This window comes from Elephantulus edwardii, unplaced genomic scaffold (genome assembly GCF_000299155.1).
Source record: "Elephantulus edwardii isolate Elephantulus edwardi_28Jun2011 unplaced genomic scaffold, EleEdw1.0 scaffold00039, whole genome shotgun sequence".
Lineage (NCBI taxonomy): Eukaryota > Metazoa > Chordata > Mammalia > Macroscelidea > Macroscelididae > Elephantulus > Elephantulus edwardii.
The window spans coordinates 11,095,525-11,110,097 of NW_006399789.1; the positions used below are offsets into that span (position 1 = coordinate 11,095,525).

Genomic DNA, 14,573 nt, shown 5'->3' on the forward strand with positions numbered 1-14,573 from the left:
TTGTTGCACTTCTCCCTACCCATCCCTCCCCTCCAGTTCACTCTTCTCTTTGAAAAGTAAAAGAAAAAAATTCTTTCATTGTTATACAATCCCTTTCTCCAAGTCCGCTCCACTATCCAGCCTTCATTCTGGACTCCTGTCATGACAATAATACCTAATCATATATTCCTTTTAAACAGTTTTCCCCCTCATCTGTTTTAGTTCAGTATACATTATTTATCCCATCTTTCTCAGTCTCCCCCCAACCCCGATGTCAGACCCATTTTACAACAGTGACAGTATGCAGTGTTTGTTCTTTTGTGACTGAGATATTTTACTCAGCATAATGTTCTCTAGGGTCACCCATTTTGTATAATATTTCACGAGTTTCTTGTTTTTCAATGCAGCTAATATTCCATTGTGTGAATATACCACAGCTTCTCTATCTAGTCATTTGTTGAGGGGCACTTAGGTTGTTTCCAACTCTTTGCTATTGTGAACAAAGCCACAATAAACATGGGTGTGCATATATCTGCTTGGGTGGCGGTTATGGTTTCTTTTGGGTGTATTTCCTGTAGTGGAACTGCTCGGTCAAATGGTATTTCTATTTCCAACTTTTTGAGAAAGTGCTTTACAGCCTTCCATAGTGGTTGCAACACTTTAAACTCTCACCAGCAATGAATAAGGGTTCTGGTTTCTACACAGCCTCACCAGCATTTGTTGTTTGCTGTTCTGTTAAATTGTGGTATTCTTACTGGGGTGAGATGATATCTCATAGTTGTTTTGACAGTCTCTTCTTGTGTCAATTACTGCCTCTGAAAAACCACTGGAGGATTACCTATGGGTCAGTTCCAACTTGATGGTACTCAACAACTATATATGTATTTCTATATTCATGTACATAGTAGAGCATACAAAGGAAAAAGTAATAAAAACTTCTTAGACATAACCAAGCACCTGGAGAGAATGGAGTTCAGGGTCTCAGGATAAGGACCATAACCTTGGGGACATCTATGTCAATTGGCATAATACAGTTTGTAAAGACAATGCATACTACTTTAGTGAATATTATTATCTGGGGTCTTAAAATTTGTAAGCAGTTATCTATGGTGCAACTATTGGTCCCCCGGCGCCCTGCACAACCCTACATTCAACCAAAGTAAAAAACATATGGGAACAATCCTAAAGCCACGGGAACCTCAGCCACTATGAAGCTGAGAGCAGAAGCAGATCTTCCCCAGTTAATGTTGTTGTTGTTGTTGTTATGTGCCATCAAGTCACCTGCGACCCATAGCAACCCTATGTACAGCAGCTTTGAACCCTTCCCTGTCCTGAGCCAGTCTCACTAATACTGACACACCGACCCCATTTGCCCCAGTTACTGTATCAATATATCTCATCTAGGGTCTTGCTCTCCTGCACTATGCCTCCATCCTTCTGAGCATGATGTCGTTCTGTAGAATATGACTCACAGCGAAGCTGTGAACAAAAGATCTGAACCCTGTTCTATCCTGCACCATTTTCACACTTCCTGACTCACTAGAGGCCATTGAGGCAGTCAACGTTTCAATCCACCTGGTTGAGGATCTTCCTCTTCTGCGCCAATCCTCCACCCTTCCCAGCATCATGCCCTTCTCAAAGGAAAAGCCCTTCCTAGCAACATGCCCAAAGTAGGTGAGGTGAAACTTCATCACTCTTGCCTCTAAATAGCACTCCAGTTATGCCCTTTCCAAGATATAACTGTTTGTTCTCTTGGTTGTCAATGGTAAGGTCAGTGCTCTTCTCCAACACCACAGTCCAAAGGCATCAATTATTATTCTGTCATCCTTATTCATTGTAAAGCTCTCAGATGCATAGCAAGTGATCAGAAAGACTATGGCCTGAATCAGACACACCTTAGTCCTCAAACTGACATCATTACTCCTCAATAATTTGGAGAGGTCCCTAACTGCAGATTTTCCCAGTGCAATGTGTCTCCTTATTTTCCTGACTGTTGGTACCAAGGCTGTTAATTGTGGATGTATTTTATGTACATATGAATATATTTATAAACACACACACACACACACTCTCTCTCTCTGTTATTGTTTTTATTATGTACTGTCAAGCCAGAAACAACAAATAGCTGACTCTTCAGCAGATATTCAAAGGCAGTAAATCACACAGGAGGAGATTGCCCATCCACAGAGCAGTTGTGGATTTGAATCATGCAACCTTGAGGTTGCAATGCAGCTTCTTACCAGTAGGTAACTAGAGCTATAAATTACATGAAGATATAAATAGAGATAGAGATAGACATATATCTCCATTTCCTTTAAAGCATCTTGAACTTCCTCTAGCACCATTGCCTATTGGTTGTATCTTGCTTCATGAAATTTTTCTCTATCAGCCAATTCTTTTTGGTACAATGACTCTGTGTACCCAGTTCATCTTCTTTTGAATTCCAAATACTAGGAAAAAAGTTCTTCTGAAAAGAAAAATGACTGACATAGTAGCAAAATATTTTAAAAATAGCAAGCACCCCACATTACTCTGGTGAAAATTTTGAAATGTAGAAAGGAAGAAAACAAAAAAATATAATTATGCATATAATCAGGCAGAGTATCAATTGTTATCAACAATAATGGCAAAGCAAAACTCTAGGGAGGTATTCATATGCTTAAATCATTTCCCCCCTTCTATACCATGGACTGTCAAGAAAACAAATCAGTCTATCTTGGAGATGGTGAAACCAAGTCTCTTTTTGGTGGCTAGGATTTTGAAGCTCTGCCTCACTTTCCTTAGGCACATGGTCAGGAGAGATGAATCCTTGGAGAAGGACATCATGCTCAGAAGGGTGGGTGGACAATGCAGGAGAGGGAGACCCTGGATGAGAGGATCGATAAAGTAACTGGGGCAATGGGGGTTGATGTATCAGAATTAGTGAGACTGGCGCAGGACAAGGAAGAATTCAGAGCTGCTGTATATAGGGTCGCTATGCATCACAGGCGACACAATGGCACACAACAACAACAACATACTCTGACAGGTTTGGAAGCAGGAGTAGCATCCACTTTCTAAACAACATGCCTCCAGAAATTCTATGAACTTTGATAACTGTTGATGTAGAGGGGCTTCAGGCCTTTTGTTCATAGGGTCGCTATGAGTCGTACTCGACTCAAAGGCAATCAACAACAACAACAACAACAGCAATCCTGCCTAATTGGAGCTCTGGTGGCCTAGTTCACAGGGAGCTGCACCACTAAATCAAAGGTGGCACCTCTCTGGCAGTTTAAAACCACTAGCAGCTCCACAGGAGAAAGATGAACATGGACTGTGCTATGAAAGTAATAGTAAATCAGACCAAAGATTGTGATGAAACAAGCTAACAAACAAAAATAACTGGGTATTTTGCCTGCCTTCCCTCCTCCCCCTCTCTGGAAAGATCCAACAAGAATGCTGCTTGGACAAGGATAATTTTTCTGTTGGCTGGAATTTTATCACATGAGAAAGAGAGGATTAGGGTATAGAGAAGGTGTGGAAAAGCCTAGCACCTCAGTATTCACCACCAGCACCACAATATTTAACTCATGGTTCAAGGTCAAGGGTTGGCATGTTAGACCTTTGATGGCTGCTGGATGAGGACAAGACAAACCCAAACCATTATTATCAAGTTGCTTCTGTGTTATAGCAACTTTGTGAGGCTAGAATGAAATGGTCCCATAGGGTTTCCAAGCCTGTAATATGTGTAGGAGCAGAGTGCCCCATCTTCCTCCTGGAGTGTAATGGAAGGACTCAAACCATTGAACAGTTGGCTAGCAGCCTAACCCTTAACTGACTACACACAAGGACTCCTTTTACAAGATAAAGACCTAGACCAAAACTCCTCACAGGATATGCCCTCTGAGATTCCCCTGTCATTCAAATTTCCTTTCCTGAGCATTGATTTTGGGTCAAGCCCCTTTGCAGGCCTCTGAAATAGAGACATTACTGCTCTTAAAGGGCTCACAGTTTAATGCAGAAGAGATGTAGCTAAATATAATACCCTGTTCTTGCAAACTGAGGATAAAGTATATTAATAAGTATTAATAACAAAACAGGACACAAGAATGTAGGAGAAAACAAAGCAGGAAGTGAACAGCTCTCAAACAACTGAAGCACTGGTCTCTGCTTCCCTGTGCGTTTATTGAAAATTGCCAGGGAGCAAATCACAAAGAGAATTCAATGCAAATGAAGCTAGGCTTTTTCTATTGAAAACCTTATGCTTGACTCAGGAGGGAGGGGTTAGCAAATACAATACAAGAATCCTGTAAATGCTTAGAGTTTGCCTTAGTGCCTACCCCTGTAGATATTTAAGGATTGCCTTAGTGCTTCAGGGTGAATTCCAGTTTGGATCAGCCTCCCTCATATCCTGATACAGCATTTGGTTTATTATAAATATTTAGCATGAAATTTGGCTTCCCACACCTTGTGCTATAGGCAAAGCCACCAAAGAGGATGGATGTGGACATAGACAAGAAAGAATAGGGAGATTGATGCTAGCTGGAGAGCAGACGTACCAAAAGACCTGGTAGCGAGAACCCAGGTTCTACACAGTATTTTTCAGCATTCTGTGAAGGACCAGGAAAGACGCTGTGATGAGGGGAATTGCATAAGAGAGTCAAAGTCTAGGAAAGATGCAAAGCTTTCAGAAACAATAAGCAGTGTAGACAGGCTAATAGTCAGTGTAGGAGAATGCTTAATAAAATAGTAATACACGTGTGAGAATGAAACATTTTATAGTCCCTGCAAATGCTGCCATAGTAACTGGCTAATAATAGTGCTGGAAAGTTTTATAGAAATGGTAACATCCTATTTAAATGGTGAGCATTTGTGTGACTAAAAATTTCTATATGCTGTGGTTAGCCACTAGTTCTGATTCAGGGGTGGAATAAAATACCAGCCAAACTCATGGCATTCTCAAAATCATTGCTATGTTTAAGTGCAGTATTGTAGTTACTGTGTCAGTCCATCTTATTTAGAATCTGGCTCTTGACTGTCCTACCTGGAAAAAATAGTCAATGAAAGAGAAGAATCTCCTTCTTCTCTTGGGTTGGGAATTGAACAGTGATTGCAACTATGAACTTGAGCATGCTAAGAGGTCATGAGGAGGCAGGAGAGGACCAGGTTCCAATCTGTTGTTCATAGTGTGGCTAGGATTCATGGTTGACTCAACAACACCTTACAACAACTACTTCTTACCCAAGCATAAATTCTTTCTTCAGCCACTGGGTGATCTCTTCCCATAGCATGTCCACAATAGGTGAGATGAAGACTTGGCGTCCTCATTTCCAAGGTCTATCCTGGGTAGGGTTTATTTCTGCTACAGGTTTATTTTCCTGCTAGAATTTATGATATAGTCAATATTCTTCACCAATTTCATATATTAAAGATTTAACTTCTTTGGTCTTCCTTGTCCTCTGTCCACTATTCATATGCTCATAAGGCAACTGAAAAGACAATGATTTAGGGCATACACACCTTATTCCGAAAGGTGATATCCTCACTCTTAATGCTTTGATGAGGTCTTTTGAAGCAGATTTGCCCAAAATGTCATTTGATTTTCTGACTGTTGCTTCCATGGCCATTCATTACAAGTCCAAGTAAAAGAAAATCTTGGACAACTTGAACTTTTTTTTTTCTCCATCATAGGGATTAAAGAAAAGTATTCAACATCCATGGACTGTCAAAAGAATGAATATAAAGTGCAGTCCAGTTGCTTCTTGGAGGCCAGGATGACTAAACTTCCTGCTTTAGACATGTTGGTAGGAAGAAGCTATTCCTTGGAAAGGGATATCATGCTTTGGAAGGTTGAGGGTCAGCCAAAGAGAGGAAGACCCACAATGAGTTGGACTGACACAGTGACTGTAGCAAAGGGCTCAATGTATGTCAGAGATGAGGAGGATGGTACAGGACAGGACAGGATCTATTGCTCATAGGATTGCTATGAGTTGTACTCAACTCATGGCGCCTAACAACAACATCAGAAATGATTATGTAATAAAAACTCCAAACCCACTGCCATTGAGTCACTTTTGACAAAGTAAAACTATTTCATGGAGTTTCTAAGAATTGGAAAACGCCTCCTAAAGTTTTATTTTTGTAGAAGCAGACTCTCTTGGTTTAAACAACCACGTTTTCAGTGGGTAGCAGGCAAGCAATTTAACCATTGCACCACCAGGTGTCTGTAATTTTATCCTCTCAAAGAACCTCAAAAACCTCACACTCATTGCTGTCATGTCAGAATTGACTCATAAGTGACCCTCTAGTGGGTTTTTAGAAACTATAAATCTCATAGAAGAAGATTTCCCATCTTTCTCTTTTGGAGTAGTTTTGTGAATTTAAACCGCCTGCCTTTGAGGTGGCAGTTCAGCTCCCTTCCCATTAGACCACCAGCGCTGTCCATTATATTGTTGTTATTGGTAGGTGCCATCGAGTTGCCTATAATTTATAACAACCCTATGAACAAGAGATTTGAACCTTGCACTATCCTGCACCATCTTCACAATCTCTAATATGCTCGAACCTATTGCTATAGCCATTGAGTCCATCTATCTTGTGGAGGTCTCCTCCTCTTTCTCTGATGCTCTTCCTTCTCCAGCATGATGTCTAAGGACAGGCCCCTTCTACAGCATGTCCAAGTGAAATGATGTTTTACCTTCCTTGCCTATAAAGAGCACTCTAGTTGCAGTTCCTATAAGACAAGCTTGTTTGTTCTTTTGGGAAGTAATGGGATATTCAAGACTCTTCTCCAACACTACAACCCTAAGGCATTAATTCTTCTTCTGTCATGCTTATTCACTGCCCAACTTTCAGATGCATAGGAAACAATTGACCAGACCATGGCTTGGATCAGGTGCACCTTAGTGTTCTGGGACTCCCATTCTTTCTCAACAATGACCATAATTTGTTGTTATCCAGAGTCAATAAAAAATTTTTTAAAAATCTACAGTCCTTTGCTTAGTCAATAACACACAGATAGACATCCTTCTGGTATTCTCTGCTTTCAGCCCAGGTCTGTCAGCAATGGTATACCTTGAGCCACCTTCTTTACAAAATCCAGCTTGATTTCTGGAAGTTCCCTTAGATGTACTGTCCCAGCCATATTTTAATCATCTTTGGTAAGATTTTACTTGTGTGTGATATTAATGCTATTGTTTGATAATTTTCACAATCTTTTGGATTACCTTTTTTTTGAATGGGAACATTATATAATGCTATGCATTAACTTAAATCCCCTAATGTAACTATGAGTTGAGAGAACCAAGGATATGTTATTATGGAATGCTGTTTTACATTCATTTCTTGATTTATTCACTGATCAAACATTTGCTTTTTACCTCATGCCAGAAACAACTAAGAGTACCTTATTTCTAATGGGGAAAGACAAATACATAAGTGAATGAGTGCATTAAGTGTGCTAACAATTTAACAAGTGGCTCCATGAGCATCAGAATAGAACTGTGCTCCAAATAAGCAATAATTGGACCAATAAGCAACATCATGATAAATGGAAAAAATATTGAAGTGGCCATAGTTTTGTTTTATTTGCTCCCACCATCAACATGAATGAAAGAAAACAACTGCCAAGGAATCAAATGACCTATTGCACTGGGAAAATCTGCTGCAAAGGACTTCTTTATTGTTTCAATGGCTGGTATTTCAGAAGTAGATCTACAGGTCTTTATTCAGAGGTACTACTGGGTGAACTCAAACTTCCAAACTTTTGATTATCAGCAAAATGTTTTAACCATTTTCACCACACAGGGACTCCTAAATTGTGATCTGTAATCTGGAAATATGCATTCTGTGCAGAGTAGGGAAATAAGGGCTAGGGGAAAGGGGGTAAGGGCCGTGAATTCTGGGGTAAGGACCGTGAACTCTGACAGGGCAGAGAGATGCTAGAGGCAGGGGAGTAGTCTTCTGAAGGACAGAGATCCTTGAAATGACTTTCAAAAGATGAGCATTCAAGAGAAAGGAACAAAAAAGTGACAGACCATAACAGCAAGATCTTATTTGGGGATGACATGTTTTTATCATGAAAAACTTAAAATCAGAAGTCTATTAAATTTGTGATACTTTCATAGTAGTTGATCAGGCTGTAGAAATTACCTGCCTCCCTGCCAAGAAACTGTGTGTGTGTGTGTGTGTGTGTGTGTGTGTGTGTGTGTGTCTGTCTGTGTGTGTGTGAGCATTCCTTTCTGCATGTTGTCAGATTTAGTCATAAAGTGCCTCATGTGTGTCCATTGTACACATCCATATAACAGGCAGATAGAAACTCAAATGTGAAAAATGGAGCGTTTTCTGTTCAGTGTCAGTTACAGTTATGGTTTCATCTGAATTATGGTGAATGGCAGACAATGAACCCGTTCTGACAGCCTGCACTGCAGTCTCATGGCCCTGGCTCAGACCTACTTTTGTAGCCCTTTTGCTGTGGGTCTCAGTGGTCATTTGCGTAAAATCTCTTGATTGTGCTCAATAACTGCCCTAGAAAAGACGTGTCTTCCTTATTTAACTGAAGAACCATCATTGCATCAAAAGAAAAGCTAGAACTCTACTTTTTGTATCTACTTTCAGGGAGCTCTGGTGGCCTAGTGGTAAGAAGCTGTGCTGCTATCCCAAAAGATATGTGGTTCAAATCCACCAGTTGTTCTGCGGGAGAAGGATGGACATTCTTTTCCAATGTGATTTACTGCCTCTGAAAACTCACTGTAAGGTCAAACTGTGGGTTGGTTCCAACCTGATGTCAAACAACAACTGGCCTGTAGCCACACAGCAAATTACTAACTATAGGAAGGACCAAGCAGAAACTTGGTTCCAGTTGCAGGTTTCCAAGTAATTTTCACTTTTCTGAAGTCCACACATTCGAGAATTTCTGATGCCTTTGTTTGGGAGAAGAGGGATATAAGGAGAACTTGCTCCCCAGCCCACTCTCCCACGAGAGAGTCCATGAACAAAATGCCTGTTAACACGCTGCCACAAATGACAGCAAATGTGTTTCTAAGCACAGTCATCAATCTAAAAAGTGTGCGGCAGTGTGTTAAGTGTCATCAATGACAATTCGGCATTAAAGTGGCTTGATAGAGCAATGGTTAAGCAGTCCACTTGTAGTCCACTTGTAACCAAAAGATCAAACCCACCAGCCTCTCTCCTCCATGGAAGAAAGACCTGGCTGTGATCTTCTCTAGAGAGGACACACAGCCTTGGAAAGTTTATGAAGCAGTTTTCCTCTGTCCTGTAGGGTCCCTAAAGGACAAAACCAGAATAGGTGAATCAGAATCAACTCTCTAGAACCTTCATCATTAGCATGAGCACAGGTGTTTATAAGCCTTACTCTTCCTTTAGCGCTGGTGTTCTCTTCAACCCACCCAAGCACCTCAAATTCCATATTCACATTTGTTCTTGTCTGCCATCAGGTCAGAAGGGACCCATAGCTGACCCTTCAGTGAGTTTTCAGAGGCAGTTAACTGCGTGGGAGGAGACTGCCTATCCTTCTCCCACGGAGCAGCTGGCGGATTTGAACTGTGTGCTTTCAGTTTGGGATTGTATGGCAGCTTCTTGCCTCTAGGCCACCAGAGCTCCCATATTTGCATTTAGTCAAATTTAAACCATACCTTCTTGCCACATCCTCTTTAATCCTGTTTATTCATTCATTGTCAACTTTCTTGGAATAGTTTTCTCTATTTTCAAGTATCCATAGGACAACAATCTGCTTATACAATTACATTGTTGTTGTTAAGTGCTGTCAAACTGGAACTGATGCATAGCTGACCCTCCAGGATGTTTTCAGAAGTTGTAAATTGAATAGGAGGTGATTATCCATCTTTCTCCAAAGCAGCAACTGATAGACTCGAATCACTTGCTTTTTACTATTAGGGCACCAACACTCCCTAATATGTCATCTTTGTTCAAATTCTAGATGCAGGAGAAATTTTACTCTTTATGTTTCTTGATACTATTTTTATTTGGTAAAATAACAACTGAGCAATTCCCTGTAGCAGACATCTTGTGGTATCACAGAGATACCATAGTTGAAACTTAGTGGTTGATCTTACCCAATTAATTAGAATTCACAAATTGGATAAGCAGCTTAGGGATTTGTCATGGTTTTCAGCAGTAATTGATCGCAGTAAGCATGTAGGAGATGATGGAATACCAACAAATGGATATCCTGTACGTGTCCACTCATTTATGCCGGAAAGTTTGAAAGAGAGCTACCTGGCCAACCAATTGGAAGAGATCTGTATTCATGCCCCTTGCGAGAAAACTGATCTGACAGAATGTAGAAATTATAGAGCAGTATCATTACTATCATACACCAGTAAAATGTTACAGAAGAGAATTTAAAATTCTCTTCAGTAATATATTGTCGGTGAACTGCCAGAAATTCAAACTGGGCTCAAAAGAGGATGTAAACAAAGGTATCATTGCTAACATCAGAAGATGAGTCCTGCAGGTTGAAATGAGTTCAGACTTTGTGTGAAGCTGAGTTGCCACCTCAAAGTAGAGTCTATCTTAACTACATGGGTGAGTTCAAGATTTAAGCTAATTTGCTAATGTGGGACAAATCAAAATGAGAGGAAACAGCTGCAAATATCCACTAAAAATGGGAATGTGAAATATGTGAAGTACAACTCTAATTGGAAAGCATAAGAACATCTATAGAGCATCTGGAAGAGATCCATGTTTGTTCCCCTTCCAGGAAAAGATGATTGAACAGATGTGGAAATTATTGATTAATTGTTGTTGTTGTTGTTGTTATGTGCCGTCAAGCTGCTTCTGACTCATAGCGACCCTATGAACAACAGCCCTAAACTCCGTTCTGTCCTGTGATTAATATCATTAATAAAACATTGACAGAGAATAGCCAGAAGTACAAGCTGGATTTAGAAGAGGCCATAGCACCAGGGCTATCACTGTTGATGTCTAATGGATCTTGGCAGAGAGCACAGAATACCAGAAGAATGTCTATTTGTGATTTTTTTATTATGGTCCCATCATCCGTGCCCTGCCTTTAAAAGTGTGCCTTTAGAGAGTCAGGCTATTTGACTGTTTGATCAAATTTTAAGTCATAACCTAAATAATGTTCTTATATGACCAATGTATTTTGTCTGTTTCACTTGGATATAATTATTTCCTCTAAAATAAAAAGATTAACATCATAAATAGAGAAAATTGGTCTTCACAAATATCTCCAAACCCTAATCCTCCTGGAATGAAAGAAAAAATATGTTTCTTCCTATAGTTAGTCACATTTGTTAGTACATTATTTTATTATAATTGCTTGCATCTGTGTGTGGTCAAACTCACGGTGATTGAATGGCTTACAAAGGATTAGGTTTCAGGTGAGACAATGCTTAAGCTAACACTTCAGGACTGACCTTCTTTTCCTCTTTGCCTACAGGTTGCAGCATGTTTACTTTCCTGTCATCTGTCACGGCTGCTGTCAGTGGCCTCCTGGTGGGTTATGAACTCGGCATCATCTCCGGGGCTCTCCTTCAGATAAGAACCGAACTAGACCTGACCTGCCAGGAGCAAGAGATGGTCGTGAGCTCCCTCCTGATTGGGGCCTTCTTGACCTCTCTAACAGGAGGGGTCCTGATAGACAGGTATGGGAGGAGGATCGCCATCATTTTATCCTCCTGCCTCCTTGGACTGGGAAGCTTGATTCTGATCCTCCATTTATCATACACGGTTCTCATCGTGGGACGCATTGCCTTGGGAGTTTCCATTTCCCTGTCTTCAATCGCCACGTGTGTTTATATTGCCGAGATTGCCCCCCAGCACCGAAGAGGCCTCCTGGTGTCACTGAATGAACTTATGATTGTCATTGGCATTCTTTTTGCCTATATTTCAAATTATGCATTTGCCAATGTTTTCCATGGGTGGAAATACATGTTTGGCCTCGTTATTCCCTTGGGAATTTTACAAGCAATTGCAATGTACTTTCTTCCTCCAAGCCCTCGGTTTCTGGTGATGAAAGGGCAAGAGGAAGCTGCCAGCAAGGTTCTCGGAAGGTTACGTGGGATCACGGACACAACTGAGGAACTCACTCTGATCAAATCTTCCCTGAAAGACGAATATCAGTATAGTTTTTGGGATTTGTTTCGCTCAAAGGACAACATGAGGACCCGAATAATGATAGGCCTCACACTGGTGTTTTTTGTACAAATCACAGGCCAGCCAAATATTTTATTCTATGCATCAACTATTCTGAAGTCGGTTGGCTTTCACAGCGATGAGGCAGCGAGCCTTGCCTCCACCGGGGTCGGGGTGGTCAAGGTGATTGGCACCATCCCAGCTACGCTTCTTGTGGATCACGTTGGAAGCAAGACCTTCCTCTGTGTGGGCTCCTCCGTGATGGCAGCCTCGTTGATGACGATGGGCCTTGTGAATCTCAACATCCCCATGAACTTCACCGACATCTGCAGGAGCAATAGTCTTATCAACCAATCCCTGAACGAGCCTACATTTTATGGACCAGGAGACCTGCCAGCCAATCACAGTTTCAGGGAGCCCTTTAAAGGGATCAGTTCTCATGGCAGGAGCTCCCTAATGTCCATGAGAAATGATGTGAAAAAGAGAGACACAATGACTTTGGCAGCCTCACCAAGTGCTGAACTAAACCAAACTGAACAGCAAGTAGCCACAGACCCAGGGGAAGTGCCAGCTGCTTTGAAATGGCTCTCCTTGGCCAGTTTGCTTGTTTATGTTGCTGCTTTCTCAATTGGTCTGGGACCAAGTAAGTATTTTGTTCTACATTCCTTACCTCTCTTTATACATGTGAATCTCTTGCTTTTGACCTTTTTGTCGGGGTGTCTTGGGCATAAGGATAATATCGGCCACCTGGTGTTGCTGCTAATACGGAGAGTACGTCTGTGAGATGTACAGAGTAATAGTCAATCAAAGGATATAATGTCTATTATCCTTAACATCAATTGATTGGGGATGAACCCGACCTCAAAAGATATTTATTCTTCAAAATATGTTGTTTTATAAGAACACGTTTACTGAAGGAGCATTTTCCTTCACATCATTCCCGACTTTCCTTCATACAGTTTTCTGAGTTTCTTTGTGGTTGAAAAAAAAAAAAAAGAAATCAGGTATTTAGATTTTCAGAAAGACTCACGAATGAGTTCATTTCCATAATAATGATGAAGAAGAAACTTAAGAGTTTGGGAATAATGCTATATTTTTTTTTTCAGTAGGCTCACACCCTAAGGCACTTTTTACTCTCATCAAGTAAATAGGAGAAGGGGAGTCTAGTTGCTCTCATTCATCCAAATGCAAACAAGTTTCAGGAAAATGGTTAAGATGCTGTGATGTTTTGTATAGCCAGACTATACAAATGACAGTCCTCTTGAGAGTGCTCTCTTAGTGTTGGATTCGCTAGAATGGGTTGTTTTAGTTTCAATGCTTTAGTCTTTTCTCGTTCTGAAAGTCTACACTGTCCTGGAGGGAGATTGCCTTGGGTCTTTTGAACACCTCACAAAAGAAATAACAACCAAAAAGGTACTTAAAACCCAAGGATAATGTCACTCTTTTTCTCTCTATTTACCCCTCCCCTCTCCTCTAATTCTCTCTCCTCTTTTTTTAGTTCATATTGAATCTTTCACTTAAAAAAATCAAGCTGCCAAAGAAATGCACTCAAGTACAGGGAAATATTAGAAGTTTAAGAACAAAATTGGCTATGAATGATTAGGAAAAAATGAGATTTGTAAATATTCACTTAAATAGCATAGATTTTTATATTTAGCATAGATTTAAAAAAAACACAATAAAGAACTACATAGTCTGAATTGAGGGGAAAGGAATCTCATGGACCAATATGTTTCCTACACAATGACAGTACTTCTAAAAGAAAGGACCACTTAATGGTTTGCACAATAGCAGGCACTCATGAGTTACACTTTAGTGATCAATGGCTAACTCATTAGCTAATGTTAAATATTGAGTGAGTTATTTTGTAATAACCAGGACTAGAAACTATGCTGAATGTTGGGAAATGTTAACGGAGAAATTAGCAGTTGTCACTGTCTTCAGGAAGATTATAGTTGCATGGTCTGAGGTATACTTTTTGAATTTGTTCCTTTCTGGTCAATAACCAGGAATTTTGTTCTGCTTAATTCTCAGTTAATGTATAATTGGACTTGCAAATGCCTAATATGACTTGTCCCACCCCAACTCAATCTTTTTCTTTCTTCCACAGTTTCTACTCTTACTTCTTACTTCCACAGTGAACACCTTTGGTACTAGCAGTCAGGTAATCAGGAGACACATTGCATTGAGAAAGTTTGTGGTTAGGGGTCTCCGCAAATTATTGAGGAGTAATGATGTCAGTTTGAGGACTAAAGTGCATCTGATTCAGGCCATGGTCTTTCTGATCACTTGCTATGTATCTGAGAGCTGAACAATGAATAGGGATGATAGAAGAAGAATTTGATGCCTTTGAGTTATTGTGTTTGAAAAAAGCACTGAACATCTCATGTACTGCCAAGGGTGCAGCTGGAGTCCCCTTTGGAGGAAAGGATGATGAGATTTGACTTTAAATACTTTGGGCATGTTCCTAGGAAGGG

General features: G+C 40.4%; 1 protein-coding gene across 1 annotated transcript in view; it reads left to right on the forward strand.

The window, feature by feature from the left end:
• SLC2A12 (solute carrier family 2 (facilitated glucose transporter), member 12) overlaps positions 1 to 14,573 on the forward strand; it is an 88,781-nt gene that overhangs the window by 21,126 nt on the left and 53,082 nt on the right. The window contains exon 2 of the mRNA XM_006885012.1: positions 11,402 to 12,739. Coding sequence (XP_006885074.1) covers positions 11,402 to 12,739 — 1,338 coding nt within the window. The remainder of the gene's footprint in view (positions 1 to 11,401; positions 12,740 to 14,573) is intronic.